General features: G+C 37.1%; 2 protein-coding genes and 1 long non-coding RNA gene across 4 annotated transcripts in view; 2 read left to right on the top strand and 1 right to left on the bottom strand.

Moving 5' to 3' along the window:
• The window catches only part of Proc-R (Proctolin receptor), a 39,267-nt gene extending 26,784 nt beyond the window's left edge, over positions 1-12,483 (top strand). The window contains exons 4-8 of one of the 2 annotated variants that reach the window (XM_023159310.2): positions 4,461-4,636; positions 4,758-5,500; positions 7,389-7,542; positions 8,970-9,316; positions 11,195-12,483. In XM_023159310.2, coding sequence (XP_023015078.2) covers positions 4,461-4,636; positions 4,758-5,500; positions 7,389-7,542; positions 8,970-9,286 — 1,390 coding nt within the window. In that variant the 3' untranslated portion in view covers positions 9,287-9,316; positions 11,195-12,483. The remainder of the gene's footprint in view (positions 1-4,460; positions 4,637-4,757; positions 5,501-7,388; positions 7,543-8,969; positions 9,317-11,194) is intronic. The other variant, XM_023159309.2, reaches the window with a different exon arrangement.
• LOC111504647 (uncharacterized) lies at positions 5,129-20,750 on the bottom strand. Its single transcript, XR_012467012.1, has 3 exons — positions 20,503-20,750; positions 19,416-19,476; positions 5,129-5,571 (listed from the first exon to the last, which is right to left on the bottom strand). It is a non-coding gene; the product is annotated as an uncharacterized lncRNA (long non-coding RNA).
• The window catches only part of LOC111504643 (uncharacterized), a 57,014-nt gene continuing 53,564 nt past the window's right edge, over positions 18,541-21,990 (top strand). Inside the window, exon 1 of the mRNA XM_023159306.2 lies at positions 18,541-18,828. The gene's annotated coding sequence lies outside the window, so the exon portion shown is untranslated. The remainder of the gene's footprint in view (positions 18,829-21,990) is intronic.

The following is a 21,990-nucleotide window of genomic DNA, read 5'->3' as shown; positions in this document are numbered from 1 at the left end:
ATTGATCATAGAACAAAGAACGTCAATCATAGGTATACGTCAATGCATCACTGTGATTGATATCATCAAGTGAATGTGGATCCACACCGATTCAACCCCGTTTCCTTTCAGAAATGTACCTTGATGAAAAGATAACTTGTGGCAACACTGATTTCACGACGTTTCGATTGTTAGTATCCACAATTTCCAATCGGTGGAACTAACCTAGTATCCACAATCGTCTACGGGTGATGACTGGACTATTCGACAGCCATCTTGTTTTAGAACAAGTTTGAGCCTAGCTCCCTTAGTCCGGTCACACACGGACCATATATTTGCAGTTGAGGCAACCACAACATTGTGGTCACGTTGACTTCACTTCGCGGTTGATCCAACCACATTTTTGTGGTCGACTTGCGGTCATAGAAACCGCACTTGCAGTTGAGGCAAAAATTGAATGCTGTGAGACCAATATGAGAAGAAGTACACCACGGTGTACGCGGTTGGGTACGACTGCAAGTTTGTGGTTAATGTACGGCGGATGTCGCGATGACATCTCGGCGGAAATCAGCAGCAAGTTGACTGCAGACGTCCGTTTTGACTTTTGTGAACGCCCGTTTACGTGTAGTACAGTATTTCTTATGGGCGGCTTGAGTTCGCTGGAACGCGACTGCAATTGTGTGGTCGATCCAACCACAAAATGTGGCTCGTGTACGGGCGCTCTAACCCATACGACTGGCAGGTCATGACTGAATGATGGTGGCGGTATGAAAGTCCTCAGACATCACGGTGTACACCCCTACCTGGCTGGGATGAGAGAAAGATTGTTAATCTGTTAACAGGGGACATGAGGGACTCATTCGACAGAGTGTCGAGGTCTTCTATATCGGGAAGGGTCGTCTATAGCTTTCCTAACTAACACAATTCCTCCAAGAGATGACTATTTATAGGTCATTCGAGCGCTTTCACTTATTCTCTCTTTCCTCTCTCCGCTTCATCGGTTTAGCAGGAATTGACCGTTTTCCCGCTTGACTACAGGTTTTCATATGTTGTGTATCTCTACTCTGAATACGTCGTTGGACAACATATATGCCGCTTCTTTGAACTTCCTCTTAAACCAGTGTCCCTTCCTGTGGATGATCTCAACTTGGGACCACTTGATGTTATGTTGATGAGTCCAAACATTCTCTGTTATTTCTGGTTTGCTGGTTTCACCTCGCTGTGTTTCTCTTGTGCTCCGCAATGCGAACTTTCAATGGCCTCTTTGTTTCACCGATATAAGATTTGCTGCACTAACAAAATATACGCTAAATGCAATTCTTGGAATCTCAGTCCTCGTTTGGTGGCCTGATTCTGGTGAGGCTGATACGGATGGTGTTTCCGGAACTGAAGCAGGTTTTGATGTTGTACTTGGACCCAATTCTTCTTATCTTTTCCGATAATCCTCTGAGGTAGGAAGTGCAAGCACTGGTTGTGACGGCCTCTCTTCCTTACGAAGCTCTTGCTGTTTTTTAGCCAAAGACTGTTTCACCGTCACTTTGTATCATTAACCATTCCGTTGAAGATCTTTTCGGATGATGCCTAGTTCCTTCTCAAGACCTTCCTTCGTATTACAGAGCTCAAAAGTAGGGTCTACTAGAGTCTTCATGATTCCTCTTTTGGTAGATTGATGGTGGTTGGATTCGTGATTTAAGTACTGTCACGTGTGACTGGGATTTTGGTACACAGATGTTTCTCACTTAGTGTCGGTCCTCTTCACCAATACGTCCAAAAATAACCATTCGTTGTGGACGTCCTTCTCCACTATGAAAGTGATGGAAGGTTTCAACCTTTTGATGTGCTTCAGACAGAAAGGTGTTTAATTCTGTACTCCCATGGTTCCATTCTATGGAAGTGTCGTCAACGTATCTCAACCAGATTCAGGGCTTCTTGTGGGCTTCTTCAATGGCCAGAGTTTCACTCCACTCCATATATATGTTAACTATAACTGATGAAAGTGACGATCCCATTGGCAGTCCCTAATCTTGCGTAAAGAATTCGTCTTTCGGTTGGAAATAGCAGTTCCGTACACAGCATTCTAGTAATTCCATGGTTACTTATATAGATACGTTCGTTCTTTCTTCCAGGTCCTCGTCTTTGGATAGCTTCCTCTGTATGATTTGAAGTGCTTCTTCGACCGGAACGTTGGTGTGAAGGCTTACCACTTTGAAAATACTCCTTTTTACTAGTTCTTAGGTATTACTCCATGAACTCAGTATTCTATAGAAATGAAGAACATTCAATGAATAATTTGAGTGTCGAGACGAATTTGGACCATAAAGCATATCCGGTCACATAGGTGGGACGATAATTGTAGATCCGGATTTTGAGAAGTATTTCGAACTGTCTCTTTCCTTAGTTTCCTTATATTGAGCAGGAAAATGAAATAGAAGTTACATCACAGCAGAATAAAGAAATCATAAATCCATTGAAAGCTCATATCCCTATAGGGGACGTTATTGAGGTCAGCTCGTATCGCTACGTCTGTAGAACAACAAATAAGGAACTCAAGTTACCTGGAGCTTCAGCACGTATTTTTCCTGCACGGTCTTGATCGAGGATTCGTCGTACCTCAACCAACAGTTTTGCCGGCGTGGAAGACATCGGTTCCGTGGTGTGCTCTTTGCCGTCGTGGTACAACACAGCGAATAGCTCGTACTGCTTCTCTTCTGGATACTGTTTTCAACGATACCATATCAAATCAATTTTCAAGTAGAATTCAAACTCCAAAGCCGTCGGGGTTGTAGTCAAAAAACTTCACCTGGTCATTAGTTTTCGACAAAGTCAGCCCCTCAAATCTGATTTTGGATAGGGATGCCTCAAGTGCTTTCCTGATAGTCTCAACTTTCTCAATGTTGGGTTGCAGCGAGAGGAAAAGCTGGATATTCTCGGTAATGTGTCTCTTGCACGATATATGCTCGACTTAGGCCCCAAAGATGTCGCTTATCGATGTACTGGCAAGGTTGGCCCTTTGGTTTACAAATCTATTATTTTTTGATCCTATAACCTTCCACTAATCACTTGAATCATTGCCCGTAGCAGAGTAAACAGGAGGTTTTCCATTTTGATTAGAAATCTACACGGGGTGACATATAAAATCTACCCTGTGTGGCTAGTACAAATAAAAATAGCAAGATAGCTGAAACGCCGTTTGTCTTGTTCAACAAAAACAGTTGCTGGCTTGCTATTTTGATTGTGGCTCTGCTATCTCGAGCAAATTGTCAGTTTTCGGTGATCCAATCATCAATTTTCCTGTGGAACTAGTTTTTGTACTTGATAATAGGATAAAACCCGAAACAGGTCGTGAAAATAAAATAACTAGTGGAAATTAGACAAAACTGTTTTTATTCATTTCATCACGTGTATGAGATCAATCGGTGGATAACGAAAATATTGCCATTCATATGAAAACGTGTACAAAATGGAATATCAGCTTCCCTGTCGACGAGAAAAGCAGCAATACGTCCATCGACGGTAGAAGCGGAATGAACTTTTACCTTCCATCAAATTGCCGAGTTGCAGTGGTCTCTTTATTTCAGGTTATGTTTGACAAATTTAGTTCTTGAGCAAAAACAAAAGGTTTAGCGGTACGCGTGGAAAATAAGGACGAAAAGAGGCTTTGAAAAGAATATTATCTACCAGATATTCCAATTCAACCTAAATCCAAATGTATATTAGAAAGTTCAGTAGCAAAATTTATCATATTGGAAAAATAATTTATGGTTGCAGTTCGTAAAAAATATTAGACTCATATTATTATTAGATCAATGACCAATTCTACCAATTTTTAACGTTATAAACCGTGGAACGTTTGGCAAGCACTCGCTAGTGGTAACTAAAATGATGTACCAGAAGAATAAGTTCTGGAGTGATAAATCGCGAAAAAACGCCTTTCGCTCATTAGCGATGCAGTAAATCTCGCTCAAGTTGGAGCGCTTTATGACAAATTCATTTATTTTCGAAAGATCAAAATAAACGGGTGTTTATTTTCGGGAATGTGTTAGGTGCTAATAACAAAACAGAACTACGTATATTCCTCGGCAAAAATAAACTTGGCTTGAGCCATATTCGACGAGGAGTGGAGCCGGCGCCAGGATGTTCTCCCAAGTATTCTCTTTCTTCGAAAAAATACAGGGTGGTTCCACTGAGACTGGACGGAAGATACGAGTTGAACGATTGTATATACGAGTGTATATATTGAAAATTGTCTAATAAACCGAAATCGGTCGTAACAAATAATACACTTAGTAGAAATTAGATAAAAGTTATTTTCTTTATTCTATATTCAGTACAACAACCGAAAAGCAAATGAGTTGCGAGTACCTACACTTGATATCAACAAATCATATATTTTCAACTATATATCCAAATCAATATTTTTTTCATTCATCAATATACAAAAAATATATCTCTCACACACATAACCAATACCTTTTTTTCAGAAGGAGGATGAGAAGTTCAACAAACACCTATTTATCAGCCTTGGCTATAGCTGACATCATACAACTAATTTTTGGATTTCTTCTTTCGTTCGAACACTACAACAACATCCACGACAAAAAATACGAACTATATTGGAGATTTTACGGACTCACACATTGGCTTTGCGATGCTGCAAGTGAGTATCAACCATAAGATTTTTTGCCTTCTATTAATTGCTCAGCCGGTTTTCTCTTCTCCAACCACTACTTCCATTAAATGTTTCCCCTTCAACTGCTGATGTATCTCAAATTTTCCAGGTGGTACTTCGGCTTGGCTGGCAGTTTCTTTCACCGTGGAGAGATACATAGCAGTCTGTCACCCTATGAAAGGCAGAATTTTCTGCACGGAACGACGTGCCAAGAGCCTCATCGTTATAGTGTACATCTTCTGCTTGTTGACAACTGCTACTACAGCTTTTGAATATCAACTTGACTTCAACGAAGACTGTATCGAGAGATGCCCTTTGGCTTCAGCACAGCACCAACAACCTGGCAACGACACTCCCGTGCAGAATCTACAAATCACGGAGCCCAATTATGCCTACCCCTATAAAGAGTATTTCAAAAACCAGCTGAAGCATATTCTTGCGAACTGTACCACGCACCCCCATATAATTCTTTTGCCTGCATTTCCGCATCCCGTAAACCTTCCCGAGTCTAGATTACCGAAAAGAGCACTCTTGGATAATATTCGTGCGGGGCAGAACGTTTTCGACGATCTCTCAACAGATCCGGAGCAAAACGGCACGAATATAGAAGAACAGGATGGTTATAATAATGAAAGTTCAGTGGAAAATAGGACTTGCTGTGTTGAAAATTTGACTGTGTACGTAGAACCGACGGAGTTGGGCAAAAGCAAAACCTATACCGACTTCATCTACTGGTACAGCGCGTTGGTTTTTGGTATAATTCCCTTGGCGCTGATAGCTACGTTCAATTGTTTCTTGGTCAGAGCTGTTTACTTGTCGCAGAAAATGAGGAGGGTGATGACGAATTCTCAGGTTAGCGTGAAAAATGACGAATTTTCAAAACTTTTTTGATGGCTTCTTTCTAAATTTCAACCTTCCACGACCTGGAAAAAAATTGTAATTGTAATTATACATTTGTAGGTAGATTCTTCCCCGCCGTGATAGGCTTGTAAACTTTTGCGACTATTAATACCTGTGTCAAAGTTATTTTTAAGTTTGTTGGCCGTGGTCTGTAGGTTTTTGTGCCTGATATTGAGTGACAGAGTGTACAGTAAACTTTGGTGGCAGACAGACAGATATCTGAATAAAAAAATCCAACAATCGGCAAAAAAGAGAATCTTCCCCTCGATCATCTGAGTAATGTCTTCAAAGAAAATAATCTTCCTACCCTATGTGAAGAATTTTACGGACCAGATTGAAAAAATTCCAAAGAAAAACAACATGAAATCGATATTCAGTCTAACAAATAACATCAGAAAGAGTGATTTTTTGCTGGTATCTTATTGGCAACACTGTTTTTGACAGATCACGCGTGAATCGAGTCTTGTGTCATTGTCAAACTTGTTCAGTCTGGTCTATAATTCAACAATGAATCAACTTACGAATGAACAACGCTTGCAAATTATTGAATTTCATTATCAAAATTCATGGTCGGTGAAGAAAATGCATCGTGCACTTCTTTCGATTTATGGGCAGTTTCGTCGGCCTACTGAGGGAGCTATTCGGAGGCTTGTGGCTAAATTTCGAACCCAGTTTACGTTATTGGACATTAAACCACCAACACGCATACGTAGAGTGAGGACCGAAGAAAATATTGCGGCTGTATCCGCCAGTGTTCGTGATGACCGTGAAATGTCGATTCGCCGCCGTTCGCAGCAATTGGGCCTCTGTTACTCCACTTCGTGGAAAATTTTGCGAAAGGATTTGGGTGTAAAATCTTATAAGATACAGCTGGTGCAAGAATTGAAGCCACACGACCTCCCACAACGTCTAACATTTGGTGAATGGACGCTGGCAAAGTTGGAGGAAGATCCACATTTTTATCGAAAAATTGTGTTCAGCGACGAGGCTCATTTCTGGTTGAATGGATATGTTGTCAAGCAAAATTGCCGCATCTGAAGTGAAAGCCAGTAACAAGCATTGCAAGAGATACCGATGCATCCTGAAAAAGTCACTGTTTGGTGTGGATTTTGGGTCGGTGGCATCATCGGGCCGTATTTCTTCAAAGACGACAATGGCCGGGACGTTACGGTGAATGGCGAGAGCTACCGTGTGATGACGACTTTTTGTTGCCTAAAATGGAAGAATTTGACATGCCTGTCATGTGGTTTCAACGGTGCCACATTCCACACGGCACGCGAAACAATGGCCCAATTAAGAGCCGCCTTCGGTGAACAGTTTATCTCACGTTTAGGGCCCGTCAATTAGCCGCCTAGATCTTGTGATTTAATGCCTTTGGATTATTTCTTGTGGAGTCATGTTAAGGCTTATGTCTACAGAGATAAACCAGCAACGACTGCCACTCTGGAGGCCAATATTGAAGCATTTATACGTGAAATACCGGTCGATATGTTAGAGAGACTGTGTCAAAATTAGACCTTGCGCATGGGCCATCTAAAGCGGAGCCGCGGACAACATTTGCATGAAATCATCTTCAAACATTAAATTATATTGATCGTTCTATAGATTCCAATAAAGATTTCATCGATTTTTTCAAATTTTTTGTGTTGTTTTGAAAATCAAATCCTATACCTCTTAAAAAATCACCCGTTATCTAATTTTCGCGGTGATCCGAAGTTCTCCATTACAATTCCATGTTTTTTCAGATCGGGGAAGGTGAAAATTTCCAAAAAGATGAATGGGGGGTTCTGATTTTTTCCACAATAAATATGAAACGTGACACTACAAAATTCTGTTTCAGGATAGTGTCTCATTTACGAACGAAAAAAGAATAACGATCATGCTGATTGGAGTGGTTTTCATTTTCCTCTTTTGTAATGCTCCCACAGCCTGTCACTTGATCTACAGTCACTTTCATAGGCCAAAGACCAAAGTGGAGGAAAACATAATGCTGAGTGAGTACATATATTTTGCGGATGATTTTTTTTTCTATTTTTTTCCACATATTCATATATATTTCACATTATTCAGAACAATATATTATATATTTATAATAGTGATACATCCTGTCACTGGATGCACAGAGTTCACCTAAGCATATGGATGTTTGTTGTGTGATTTTCCATGCGCCAATTTGGGTTTGAAATTATAAATTATATAGGAGAGTATTATCTATATACATATATACACATACACATAAATGCGCACATATACAAACAAAAACACATATATAAACAAATGAATAGAAACAATAGAAACTAAGTTAAATTAGGTTATGGTGTTGATCCATTTGAATATGTCACGTAGCATTTCGTTGTTAAGGTATACATTCTCCAATTTTAAAATAGTCTTTGTAGAATTTACCAAGTACACTGTACAGAGGCTTCTGTGGTAGCCAACTAGAAGCCGTAAATATGTTTTTGTATCGCACATTGTCCAAATGTATTTTCATGTAAATATAATTCAACAGTTTGCATACATTTTAAAATCATTAGAATCATAAGGCGAGGGTAGAGTCGTTAAATGTAATTACTTTTGGCATTGGTACAAAAAAGGAACAGTTTCGAAAACAAATTGATCTCAATCATTTATTTGGATATTGATGAGATACTTCAACAGTTTAACGTTATTTAGATTATATTTTACAAGTATTTATAAAAGAGAGTGTCTAATAAATCTAAAGCTTGTGTATATTGCCGCAAGACAGCGATATGAAATTCAAGGAAAACAAAGATAATGTCAGGCTGATATTTTATATTGAAATTTCTACAAAATCTCTCAGAATTCACTTTGTAAAAGTATTGTTGGTCGAAATAACCCGTTATCCACAGAGTTTTTTGATGAAATTCTCTCCTCACGAAGTGAGATTAACTCTGGTATCTCTAATGAATAATAAAGATGATAAAGATGATGATAAGCAGGTTCCTTTAGTATCTACAACCTATCTTTATAATGAATAATTAATATTCATTTATGAGGAACTATCATACAAGGGGCTTTTTATATATAAAGAATATCAAAGAACTTCCTTAGATTCATCAACGCACTTCCTCTTTCTCTGTCACTTAAAAATGCTTTCAATGATTTCAATGAAATCTGAGATTCAAATTTCGGTTTGTAAATGTTTATGTTGTCTTCTGTAAGCACAAACGTGTTATAGCGCCAATGAAGAATCATCATTATTATAATTAACTGCTATTAAATTTTAAATTTCCGATACCAGAGCTACGAAGTTGCAATGGCCGAAGGAAATTAAAAAAAAAGAGATATTTTGTAATTTTCCTCGAGTTTTGTAGCGCCATCCTGCGGCAATAGCCCCTTCGAATGAGTATGAAGCTAAATATTTGACATTTCAGAATCAATTCTCTTTTTTTTTAACTAGTTCTCGGCAACTTCTTCAACCTGCTGGTAATGCTGAACGCCCCGTGTAACTTCCTGATCTACTGTCTCCTTTCGAAGAAGTTCCGAAGCACGTTCCGCAAGATCTTCTGGGAGCGCCGAAACACGGGCAGTCATTTCGAAGCTGAAACGATTCTGCTGTCGTCAACCAAGAGCAAAGACAGATTCAATCCGCTCACACACGGCCTGGTGAAGAGAAACGCCTCCGAGTACCGCACTCCAAGAAACTTGGAGGTAAATATCTATATGTTTAATAAGGGCAAGTACGTGAACACGTACAATGTGTGCGTCAAAGTTTGAGGCTCTACGCGACAAGTGGGGTGTTCATCGGTAATTTTTTTCGTTACTTACTGAGTGGTGTTTCCATAACCATACGCTTTGTTGTGAATAACCTTTTTTGAAATGTGTATGAGCTGAATAACCATAACAGAAGGCGTTTCAGAAACTTAACTGTGAGGGACACAAAACAAAGAAGAATTGACAATGCTATCTATGGAATCAATAGAAAACTCAATCTTTGATTATCAATGATGAACAATATTCCCAAAGGCGTTCCGTTGCTTGCAACGTCAAGTTCCGTCATCGAATGCCGAATGGGATTCACCTACTGTACTTTTTTGCAGCTCTCACTTAAAGGCAATTGGTCAACACCATAGCCCAAAAATGAAGCATTCGTGATCCACAAGCGGAACTGTTTCGACGCGCCATAGGTATCATCAGAGGTGCTGGGTATAGCCATGAAAGCATTGCTGAACTCTTTCTTGATGAAGAAAGTTCACTGTAAAGCAACTAGTCGAAAGTAGAACTCCAAAACAAAAGTATTTGTGTTTCAATACCAAACAAAATGTTCTCACTGATGATACTCAATACAAAGCAAGAAGGACCAGCACCTACGTACATAAAAATTGTCACGTTGAGAACACATTAACTCACCTTGCCTACCGGAGTTGAATTTAATTTATCTATTCTGATTGTCACCCTTGGCGTTATTTTCAGTTCATGGAAGAGGCATCATTCATCCTTTTTGCACTAGTTATCTAGCTATTTTTGTATACACTGCCGAAGTAAAAGTTTCTTTTTCTTCTCGTCTTCTTTTGGAATGCCTTTCTCAAATCTCTCGAAGAAAGTTTCGTGAAAATTCTTCTTCTTCTTCTTAATTTTGGTCCCAGCTTTCAGATTTGGCACATTTATAACCAGTGCTCTTTTTATTATAATGATTACTATAATAAAAACTTTGTCGGGGGTGCTCAGCGGTCTTGCTCGAAGCAATGCTGCCACCGTTTTTTTATCAAAACGTTTTTTTCATTAAAACATTTAACGTGGATATCCGGTCCACCCGGACTCCAACCGGCGTGAATGTGAGTGCTGTTTCTCTTCAACACTTATAAGACTTTTCACAAAGAATGTTAATTTTATTGGTGGCACGTTCTATAACGGCAGACAGTCACAACACAAAACTGAGTTTCATCTCCAAAAATTGCGTCCGCGTACCTTCTTTGTGGACGGTCGTTGTAGGCACGTGCGTCCATCACCATATCAGAAACGAAATTTTTCGCAAAAATTCAAAGAGTCCTAAAGAAGTCTGTCAAACTTCAATTACTATAACAGTGGCTTTGACTGTGTGTTAGATAGTGAAGACTTTTCAACACTGTCTGTAAACGTCAATAAAAATCGATACATTTCAAGTTGTTCGTGAAAGAACTGTCTGGAGAAAACAACCTCACAAAAATCTTCTAATATCATATCATCGCAAGCTTGAGGATAGTAGGATAGTTCCCATATTTGAAATCATATTACTTTTTTTAATGACCTATCTGAATAGTATATTTACAGTTTTGTTGATTTCAATGCATTTAATTGATTTTCTTTGGTGTCCACGACTGCTACTGTGGTTATTTGCCTTGTGACCTAAGTGGGTTATGTCAATAACCCTAGAGCCATATATGCCTATTCGCAGTCCCGTCAATAATGTAACGTAACAAAATGAACCCATCTTAAGTTTGATAAATTTTCACGAGAAAACTATCTGGTCTAAGTTGACTTCAAACTCCAGACCCGTGGGTCTAATAATTTATTATCGACGAGGTTAGGTTACAGATAAGGTTTTGTTCCACTCAAAAAATGTCACTAACAAGCTATTTCATTACTAATGAATTGAAATGCTTAGGTATCTGCTACGCTTAGATTTGGTTTTTACTATTGTTTCAGACTCAAAGTTTGACGAGCATACCCAGGTCAAAATCGCTGATAACACGTTCTGTGGGCAAAGCGAAATCCAGTGATTTGAATGTTTGAACTATGTTAGTTTACCGTTTTATCGTTTATATCTTGTCTGTGTCAAACCAATCGTGAATCATAGCCTCGAGATAGATCAGCCAAGCGGGGTACAAATTGAATATTCCTGATAATACTGTATTTTCATAGAAACGACCCCGTCATTTTTCATTAAACTTTGTATATTTTGTTTAGAATAAAAAATGTATATAATATATTGCAATAGCGAGAGGCTTGAAATATGTTCTTAGTTCAGACATGAAAATATAACCTTGCTGTGATGAGGGCCACTATCGACGAAGCCGTCAGAGGGCGCTGGAGGGCGAGACTGAGACGACAGTTCAACATTCAAACAGCTACAACTGCTTGAGAGATGGATGTTTGACTTTGGCTTATTTAAGGACTTCTGAGCTAGTTTTGTGAAGTTTTGGCATATAAACTGGATGTAAATAATATGTTAACTCAATGATTCACATAAAGAAATAATAAATCAACAATGAATATGGAATTTGAAAAATATAGAAACAATGGTAGAGGAAACAAATTATCATGAACTGAAATAAAAGGAACGAGTAAATGAATCGAATAATAACTTTAGGTGAATAATATGTGAACAATAAAAATAAAGGTGAACCAGTTATCAACCGAAGGCGATTGTGTATATGTACTTACAATGGAAATGTCATCGCATTTTTTTCATCATTCATCTTCATTATTTTATCTTGACTTTTATTGTTTACATATTAATTCTCAACACATTTTTTTATGTTTCCTTTTCAAAGTAGCTCATCAGAATATTTTGGTTGTGGTGTTTTTAATCTTTTAATCACACATTTTTCATGTTGTTCTCAGAGATTTGAAAAATGGTAACAACCATAGCATTCACAACCATTTATGTAAACTCTGACTAGGCTACAATACTTGTCACATTACACCTTCTGCATTAGTATCGCTTGTCTTTAAACTTCCTTCTTCACATATTTCTTAACTCCTTGTAGCATAATTCAAATACAGTCATTCAATCCATATGTAAATAAAGAACCACGAGAACTGACTTTACGCCCCTCAGCGCCCTCTCCGGGCAAGAATTTTCGTGATTACCCTCATTTTTAATAATTTTATTCGATATTCTTTTCGAGGATTATCTGTTTGATGTACTTAATCTAGGATTAATTTTGTAGTGACTGAACTTTTCAATAAATTTATCGATATATTAAATGTTTCTTGTTGTGTTTCTTTTTTTTTGAAAAATGTAGATATATCGATGAGTTTTGAGCAGATATTCAAAGGCGTAGCAATGCTCTTCTGTGCCTTCTGCGCACTCCAATATTTCGGGAAAACAATGTTTTCATAATCTCCGTAGAATTGTTTATTGTTTTTATAGAAAAACAGTGTTGTTAATCATCATCGAAGAATTTGAAAATGAACCAAGTATTGGAATTTTAAGTTGTAACACGGCATGTTGCAGATGATGAATCATAAAATATATGTAGTATCAAAAGCGAAGGGCGTAATAGGCCTGAAACCCATCAAAACGTAATATCTAGAACACACTATTACTACAATTCTGGTAAAAGTAGTTTTCGAATACAAAATTTTTAAAGGGCCCCTTGTCGAAACATAATAAATGTCAGATGAAATTTTGAAGAGGCACTACTGCCATCTCTGAACTGATGACGCAAGCTACACATGAAAATTGTCGAACGTCTGAAAAGAAATGTCGTAAGCCACAATGAATAATATAGTTTTTTGTGATGAAAACTAGATGGCAGAGCTATCTATATCTGATGTTCTTTAATGTCTATGAAGGATATTTTATTAAATCATTGTAGCTTTGTATATAGAGGTTAGTCTATATACAATGATTGTATATTATATTGGCTAGGGGGAAGGAGAAAGGGATAAAATGTCCCTACATATAATAAAAACCGTAATGTAAGCCGTGGTTTTAGATGTATAGAGTTCATCTGGCATCGAATGAGGCACTTCCAGGGTGTTTTTATTTCATGTAAAGCATATGAATTGTACTTTCAATATCGAGATTCTGGTGTTTGTCATCTTGAAAGAACTCATCCTGAATACGCCACTTAAGCAGCTTTTTTTTCTGTCAACATGGACTTCTGAAGTGATTGAGGTTATTCTATAAGGAAGAATGCATAATCGGTGAAAACGAAATCATTATACATGGACGACACCATCCTATTATTTCTGTGATAAAAAAAATAAAAAATTTGGGACAAAGGTAAGTAGTTTATTGAAGCCAATATTTCAATGTAATATAATTTTGTAGCTCAATATCTTAATAAATATTCATTCTACTGCATCGCCTAACAAAAAACTAGTCATCAAGAGTCAGGCACTCGAATAAATTTTTAAAGTATTCAATTATTTTCAAAGTGTTAAATGAAAAATAAAACATCTCTCGCTACTGGTAACATTAAATGAATTTAATAAATAACTATTTTGTGTTAATTATTTCAATAAAAACCACTTTAAGAGTGGTTGAAGAAGGGGGCAATTAATTTCTGCAAATAACGGAGAAGTAATATTTTCCACCCCAAGAAAGAAGTGGCCTAGAAGAGCATCAGCTACTGATAATCTTGAGTACGAGTATTCCAATATTAGATGGATCATTTACGACTTTCATAAGACGGAAGAGTGTCCTATTACGGTAAAAAATTAATGCAGTTTTGGGAATTGTGGCTTCCAAAAAATATCTTCGTAGAATTTTAAAGAAAATCGGTTTCAAATGGAGAAAGACTGACAAAAATAGAAAATTTTTAATAGAAAAATTGGACATTAGAGCTTTGAGGATCAAGTATTTACAAAAAATCAATAATTTTCGTAGCCAACAGGGACCAATTGTGTTTCTTAATAAAACATACCTTCATAGTGGACATATATCTTCCAAGAACTGGACAGATGAATCAACCAAAAGGTTATTTAAACTTATTGAGAAGGGGCCAAGACTCATTATTGTCCATGCAGGAGTTGACATGGGCTTTACACCTAATTGTCGGCTTATATTTGAATTAGGCACAACATCAAGGGAGTATCATTCAGAAATAAATTCTGAAAATGATGGTAAACGGTTACAGGAAAAGTTCATCCCAAATTTACCAGTGAATTCGGTAGTCGTGACCGATAATGCTCTGTACCATAATATTCAAATTAATCCAGCCCCCAACACAAATTCTAGGAAGGCTGACATGGTGAAGTGGCTGCACGAAAAAAGCACTATGTTCACCCCTTACATGCTCAAACCCGAGTTGATCAAGGTAAATAAAAAGCATCATATTAGATAGAAATTTGATGAGGTTCTGCTTGAATAACACGGATATAACGTTTTGCGACTTCCACCACACCATCCGGATTTGAATCCCATTGAACTCATTTGGGCTACTGTCAAAAACAACGTGTCCCAAAAGAATGTAACTTTTAAGTTGGAATATTTGAGGAAACTGGCGGAGCACGAGTTTGATCAAATCACTTCCAAGGAGTAGCAAAAGCGTTGCCGACATGTAGCAGATATAGAGCGGACATATTGGGAAAATGAAACATTCACAGACGTTCAAAAAGAGGTAATAGTCCGGTCAAATTAGACCAAAAATAAGAGTAAAGATACCTAAATTCCCACCAAGCTGAAAATCAGGAGGATTGTTTGAAATATGATTAAAAATAAAATTTGAAAGTTCCCCCTCTCTCCCCTTAATGAAAAAAAAAATTATTGAAGGTCAAAAAAAATAGTTTTTCACGATTTTCAGCAAAACGGTAAATTTTAGCATAAAAATACTTCAGACAAAAATTGTAAACGTACAGTATGTACGTCGAAATTTTGGTTCCAGAGTTGATGTCGTATTTGATGGCTATAATGATTGCACGAGAAATACCAAAGCTGCAGAACAACGTCGTCGAACTTTAGCAACATCTATATCAGTGGTCGCCAACCTGTCGATCGCGAGCTACCGGTAGCTCGCAGAGGCAATTCTGGTAGCTCTCACAACGATTTTAATTTAAAAAATACAAACTGCAAATATCAGAGAAGCTTCCGAAAATTCCACAAAAAAATCTAATTGTCATAATATTAAACATAAACAGCGGCAACGTTGCGGTGTGCGATCTGCCGCTGGCGCCATCAAGCTAAAATCGGCTAGAACCGACCAGCCGGACCAGCGCGTTAGTGTTCGAGAACGATCTGGATTGCATTGAACGGGATAAATACGCGCGGCGCGGCGATATTGCGCTTAGTTTAAAAATGAACGCGTGACCAACGTCCAGCGGTTGGGTTAGTAGAGAACAACAAAAATAATATTATGGATTGCAGTTGTAAGAAGGTAAAGACATACCACTTTCATTCGGAATGGGAAGAACAATACTTTTTTACAGAAGTTAAAGATAAAAATGTGTGTTTGTTATGTAATACTTCGGTCTCCGTTGCTAAAAAAGGAAATATTGAGAGACATCATAAAACTGTACATTCTAATTTTGAAAAATCATTCCCACTACATTCTGCCGCCAGAAAGGAGAAACTGAAACAGTTGAAAAAGCAGTTAATTGGACAAAAATCAATATTTTTAAGAACAGTCGACAAAAATAAGGCTGCAACTGAAGCATCGTACCGTGTGTCCCAGATAATTGCACAAAAAAAGAAACCTTATGAAGACGGGGAAATGATAAAACAGGCGTTTTTAGAAGCTGCTGATTCGTTGTTTGCCAACTTTAGAAATAAAAACGAGATAGTTTCGGCTATAAAATCTATGCAACTTTCTGCTAATACAGTGATGAAACGTGTAGAAGTAATGAGCAATGATATTTTTTTACAGTTAAGAACTGACTTAGATAACTGTGTTTATTTTTCACTTCAACTGGATGAATCAACAGATGTCGTTGACACTGCCCAGAAGGCCGTGTTCGTCAGGATTGTTTTTAGTGATTTTACGATTAAAGATCTTTTGAAGTTCGTTCCACTGAAAGGACACACTACTGGACATGACTGGTTTTCCCATTTAATGAACATTTGGATAATTGTATTCGAATGGCTGCATCAAATTATACTGCAAACATTAAAAAAATTATCGATGAGTCTGAGTGTCAGCCTTCTCATTGAACGTGCTTTTTTATTTTTCAATGTTTATGTTCATGATAGTGCGTTACTTTTTTGTTGTTATTATTAGGTAACTATTTTTAAATCATACGTGACATGCCGTTGTGGCTGGATAAAAGTTTGTGTTTATTTTTCGAACACCTTCGTTTGATAGGTAGGAATGTAGCTCTGAACAAGTACGTACTAGTAATATTAGTTATTTGGTTATTAGTTTATTATTAGTACCTATGTATTATGTATTACCAGTTAAATAGTAAAATAAATACATATAATGATAAATTAACTGTGGATTATTTCATTTACGTTGCGTTACGTGGCTTCCGTGTGGGTAGCTCGCTGTTTATTCCAAAATTAACAAAGTAGCTCAACACATTGAAGAGGTTGGCGACCACTGATCTATATCAATTGATATTTTGTTTGATGAAAATATGACATTTCTAACCAGTCAACAAAAATTTCTCACAAATACTCACAACAAGAAAAATTTACTGCTGAAAATATATTGGTAAAACAAGCTAATAATGATGCTGATGTATTGATAATTGAAACAGCAAAAGAGCAATTCAATTTGACAATTACAACTATTGTTGTTGGTGAAGATGTAGACTTAATAGTATTACTCACTGCTCAAACTCCAACTGAAAAAATTATTTTCTTCTTAAAACCAGGAAAACCTCAACATCAATCGGAAATATATTCATCAAAAAGTTATCTACTTCTGCAAACTGTCAAAATCATGTACCATTTTCATACGCAATAACTGGCTGTGATACGACATCTGCATTTTATAGGAGGGGTAAAATAACAGTTTTCAAAATGTTTGAAAAACAAAATTTAGTTCAATGTGCTGAAGTTTTAAAAAATAGTAATTCAACTCGACAAGCAAACTACCTGCTTAGGTAAGTATAGATTTCGTTAAAAATACCAAAAGTAAAAAACAAGTACAATTACATTGTCTTCCTCCAACCTCAGTTGCTGTTCATCAATGTCTTTTTCGGGTATATTACCAAGTTTAAGTGTGGCTTGGTTATCAGCTAGACCCTACAGACTAGGGTTGGAAGTTGGTCAACAATTCATTAGAACCAGTCTAAACTTTACTTCCACCTGCGCCGGAAAAACTGCTGAACACCATTTTTCGCAAGTGCAAAAAGGGGTGCAGTCCTAAATGTGATCTCAAAAAAGCCTGACTGTTTTGTTCTCTCGCATGTACACATTGTCAAGGTCGGTCGTGCTCTAATATTGAATCACCAACAGTGCAGGATCCGTTTGATTCCAACGAGGCGACATGCAATTTACATGTACTCAAGATGAAGATGAAGAAGAACAAGAACAAGAAGAAGAAGAAGAACAAGAAGAAGAAGAACAAGAAAAAGAAGAAGAAGAAGAAGAAGAACAAGAAGAAGAAGAATTTGAAAGTTACGACCCGGACGATTAAATTTCACTACTTTTTTAACTTAAATTGCTATTTTTTTTTCAATCTCTGATAATATCCATTATTTTGCAATAGTTTCAAATTAAACATGATCACAACTGACCCGTGGAATAGGCCTACTGGGGAAACCACATTAAAAAAACGCGCTAAACTACCTCATAGGTGGCGTGGAAACGTGTGCATATTATGACGATTATAACTTTTACAACTTTTTGAATCGTTTTATCTCAAAAACGGTGGCTCGCAGGAAAAAAGTACTGATACATTTTTTGTAGATACCGGGACCGGACCGGACTAGTAAATGCAGTGATTATAAATTTAAATGAAGATAGCAGCACAAGCAGCAGTGAAGATGAATACCATTTGTATTCAGATAGTGACTGATTGAAGTTCATTTATGGATAAGTGTATCATTATATAACATTTCAATGAACTCTACTACTACCTAGAATACTAAATAAAATATGAAACTAAATCACAACTAATTATAGGTACGACACTGGCCGGCAAGGTGCTTATCGTAATCCAATAGTAATTTAGTTGGGAGACTCTATACCTGCGCGATCGCTTGCCATTGCATGTACTGTAGCTTAGAACAAACTTCAAATCGCTAAAACTTGCTGTTCCGAGCGAATTCGACCGAAGAAAATCGACCCGATCCACCTCCGCGCTCGATTCCCGCAATAACAATATTCCTGCTACCTACAAATTCCTGCGGCCGCCCACCGGCGTATTCCGAGAACGGCTTTCAAAAGAACCCGTCTCACCTGCACAGATTAATACCTGTTTCGGCGGTTCGCATATCTAATTGTTGTGTTAAAAACGCCCACGCAACGGAGGCGTGCGCACGCGCAACGCGCTGAGTAGCCTACGCGCCGACATTTGAACAGCGGCCGATCCACAGCCAAGTTGCTCTCGTAACAGAAGAACTGGTCGCCGTCCGAACGAATTCTAGTGTGCCGCGACGCGAGTTTCTACTGTTTTGTGTGGTACAGGAATAGCAAGCCGGTTTGGCTGACTTTGCGGAATCGGGTAAGTCTAGGTCTAGGCGGATTTTCGCCCGGTAAGGAGTTTTTATGTTCAAGCATCTGTGAATTGTTTGTGGATTTGCGGGCGACCCGCGTTGAACCCGTCTATTTTTGGCTTTGTACTGTGTCGGTTTGCTGTCAATAACTCTGTATTTGTGGGTGTCCTTGATTGCACGAGCCGAATATTAAAGTTATTGAGTTTTTTCAATTGTAATAGCAGGAAAAGAAAGACTCATAACGATTTTATTTTAAAGTATGTGTGTGTGGATAATTTGCCGACTAAAAAAGGATCGCCCAAATATGACCTTATCGAGGACATACAATCCGAACATGTTTATTTTTCACTGTATGCTGATGCCCTTTCGAAGAGTAGATTTCTCTTGTGTTTTTTCATAATATTTTGCTGACTAACAGAGTGTTTTGATCAAACTTCATAATATTATCTCTCTTGATATGTTATTATTTCTACCAATGAGGAAAGTTGAAACTACCCCAAAAAGAGTACCGTAAAATGGGATGAATAGAAACAGTTTTCAACTTTGTACATAAATATCGTTAGAGTATTATGAGATGTAAGGAATTGAAACTTACCTTTGTTTATGGGCCTTGCAGTCATCTACAAACCTACATCATTGTTTTTTCTTTCAAGTACCTACAAGGAAAAACATTAAAAAAATTAAAACATGCTGTTTCTGTTCCGCCCACTCAACAGACACTGTTTTCCAAGTCCTATAATTCAACTGCAGAACCTGTGGGGCTTATAGAAACAGTCAGCACTGTCATGGGGTGAAAAGAAACACTTGTTTTTGATAAAAAAAATTATGTTATGTAAATATCAAATTATAAATGACCAAATATCAAATTACAAATGACAAAATGAATCATTGCTAGTCAAGTTAATATAATTAATAGATGGTAAAGTTACTGAGATCATCAAGGAAACTAATGCTTGCTTTCATACGAGAGGAACACTTCAGTGCTTCAATTGGCAGCATGAGTTTCTTTATTACATCGTCCTTCAGGAAAAAGAACTCTTCATCAGTTAGTAAAAATGTGTTATTAGAAATTAATTTGTTGTAAAAAATTCCAACATAATCATTCTCTTCAAGGCGAGAGATTTTGCTAGATAGAGTCAGATAGAATAAGTTTTGCATCACTATCTTGCAGAGAGTACTCTGACTCTTCTTCAGCTGGGGAATTAACATTTTTATGTTTTCTTACTTTTCCATATTTGTTTTTTGACCTGCTTGTTATTTTATTTTTAGACGTACTAGAACTCCCATTGTCAATGCTGGAAAATCTGCCACAGAAACACTTTTTCCAGGCTCAATGGAAACTTTCACATGTTAAGTGTCGTCAATAGCAGCGACAGGAGTTGTGGCTCCTGAATCATCTAAAGATGGTAACATCTTTAGTGCTTGATTGCGACAAAGAGGCACAATACCACCTATTCTAAAACTAACAATTATGTTCTCTGATGTGAATAGAAACAGCTGTCTACTGTGTTTCTAGTCACTCCACACGTCTTAAAATATGTGACATAACCTCAAATAACATTCTGAAAATTGAAAAGTGTGTTATTTATTCATTTTTAAAGTATGTAATCCTTTTTATAGGTATATACCGCTAAAGAAATAGTACAAATCAAGAACATAACATGATAGCATATAATACTTACATGTAAAGTTTAGAAGATGACGAAATATCTGCTTAAAACAAAACGGGTTATTCTTGCAATGAATCTGACTCTCAATGCTGCCAACCACATAAACGTATTTTTCCCTTCAAATTTAGAGTGTTATCAACTTGCAACAAGAAATTTACCCCTTTACCACTACTTTTACCCCCTGAAATGTGACATAAAACTATTAACCCCATTTTACGGTAGTTACATTGATGAAGACAGCATTTCAAGAATGCAAAAAGACCTACTATTTTGATTCTTCATGAAACAACATTCAAATTATGTATTCATGACCGTCATCTGACAGACGTTTGTTCCGGGAGGTTATATTTAGATTATTTCATGCTTGAAATATTTGGAAAAACTTAAAACATCATGAATATATTTCTACACCATGACTTTCTTCGAGCTGATGAAAATGCGTATCTTTTCAATCAATGAAAAGTCTGTACCTATTTCTACTGATGTATTCAAAACGTTAGAGACAGAATCTTTAATTTCCGTATAATGATAAACAAAAAATAAACAAATATTGGAAGATAAAAGTTAATAGTACCTTGCGTACCTACCTATTGAAGACATCATTTCATTAGCATAATGAAATAGGTTCACATCATCATTAAAAATAAGAAGTCAGTCAGGTTTCCAAAAAAAAAAATATTAAAACAGGTGACAGGTGAATAATACGTGGCTGTTTAAATTTCGCGGGCTACGGACATTCGATTAACGATTCTTTTTGTTGGTACACACGTCTCGAACATATGTTCACATTTCCAGTTGTTAATCAAGTTTGTTGGTGAAAGGAATTACAAGTTGAAAGTGTTTTTCGTGTTCACCGATTTTCTGCTATCAAAAAATTGATCACAAAGAATTTCCATAAAATTTTGTGTGAAAAATGGAGAGTGCTCAGAAACACTTGAAATGTTGACAGTGGCATACGGTGATTGTACTCTGAGTCAGAGAAATGTTACAAGTGGTATAGTTCAAGTAAACGATATAGTGCAACCTACCTTCCAAGAGCTCCCCTATAATAATATAGTATCATCATTAATATGGAAGGGTCCAATCCCCATATAGTCTTTTTCAACTAAAATTACTTTTTCAATCCTTTTCTGTCAGTCTTCTTCGATAATATTAGAGTTCTTCTTTAATTAGCTCTATTACCTACCTTCTTATCGAATTTTGGAAAATTAGTTTTACGCCTGATGCTTTGTTTCAATTTTCCCCAAACCAACTCGATAGGATTGAAAACACAAAAATAGGGGGGAAGTCTCAGTGTGGTGTGTCCATAGTTTTCAGCAATACTCTCAAGGGCATACACTTTTTCAAATGTTTTTGTCTGTAAAACTTCAAGCAGTTGGTTTTTGGTATAGTAATTTTCAAAATACAAATTGTTATCCATTAAAAAACTTTGTATTCAATCTTTCCTCGAATATTTATTCGGTACTTTGATAAGCTGACGCGAATGATAGGAAGCGTTGT

Source organism: Leptinotarsa decemlineata, unplaced genomic scaffold, assembly GCF_025532065.1.
Source record: "Leptinotarsa decemlineata unplaced genomic scaffold, Ldec_3_MD MMD2_P_RNA_scaffold_2, whole genome shotgun sequence".
Lineage (NCBI taxonomy): Eukaryota > Metazoa > Arthropoda > Insecta > Coleoptera > Chrysomelidae > Leptinotarsa > Leptinotarsa decemlineata.
The sequence above is the reverse complement of the archived record's forward strand: the minus strand, read 5'-3'. Positions and strand labels throughout refer to the sequence as shown.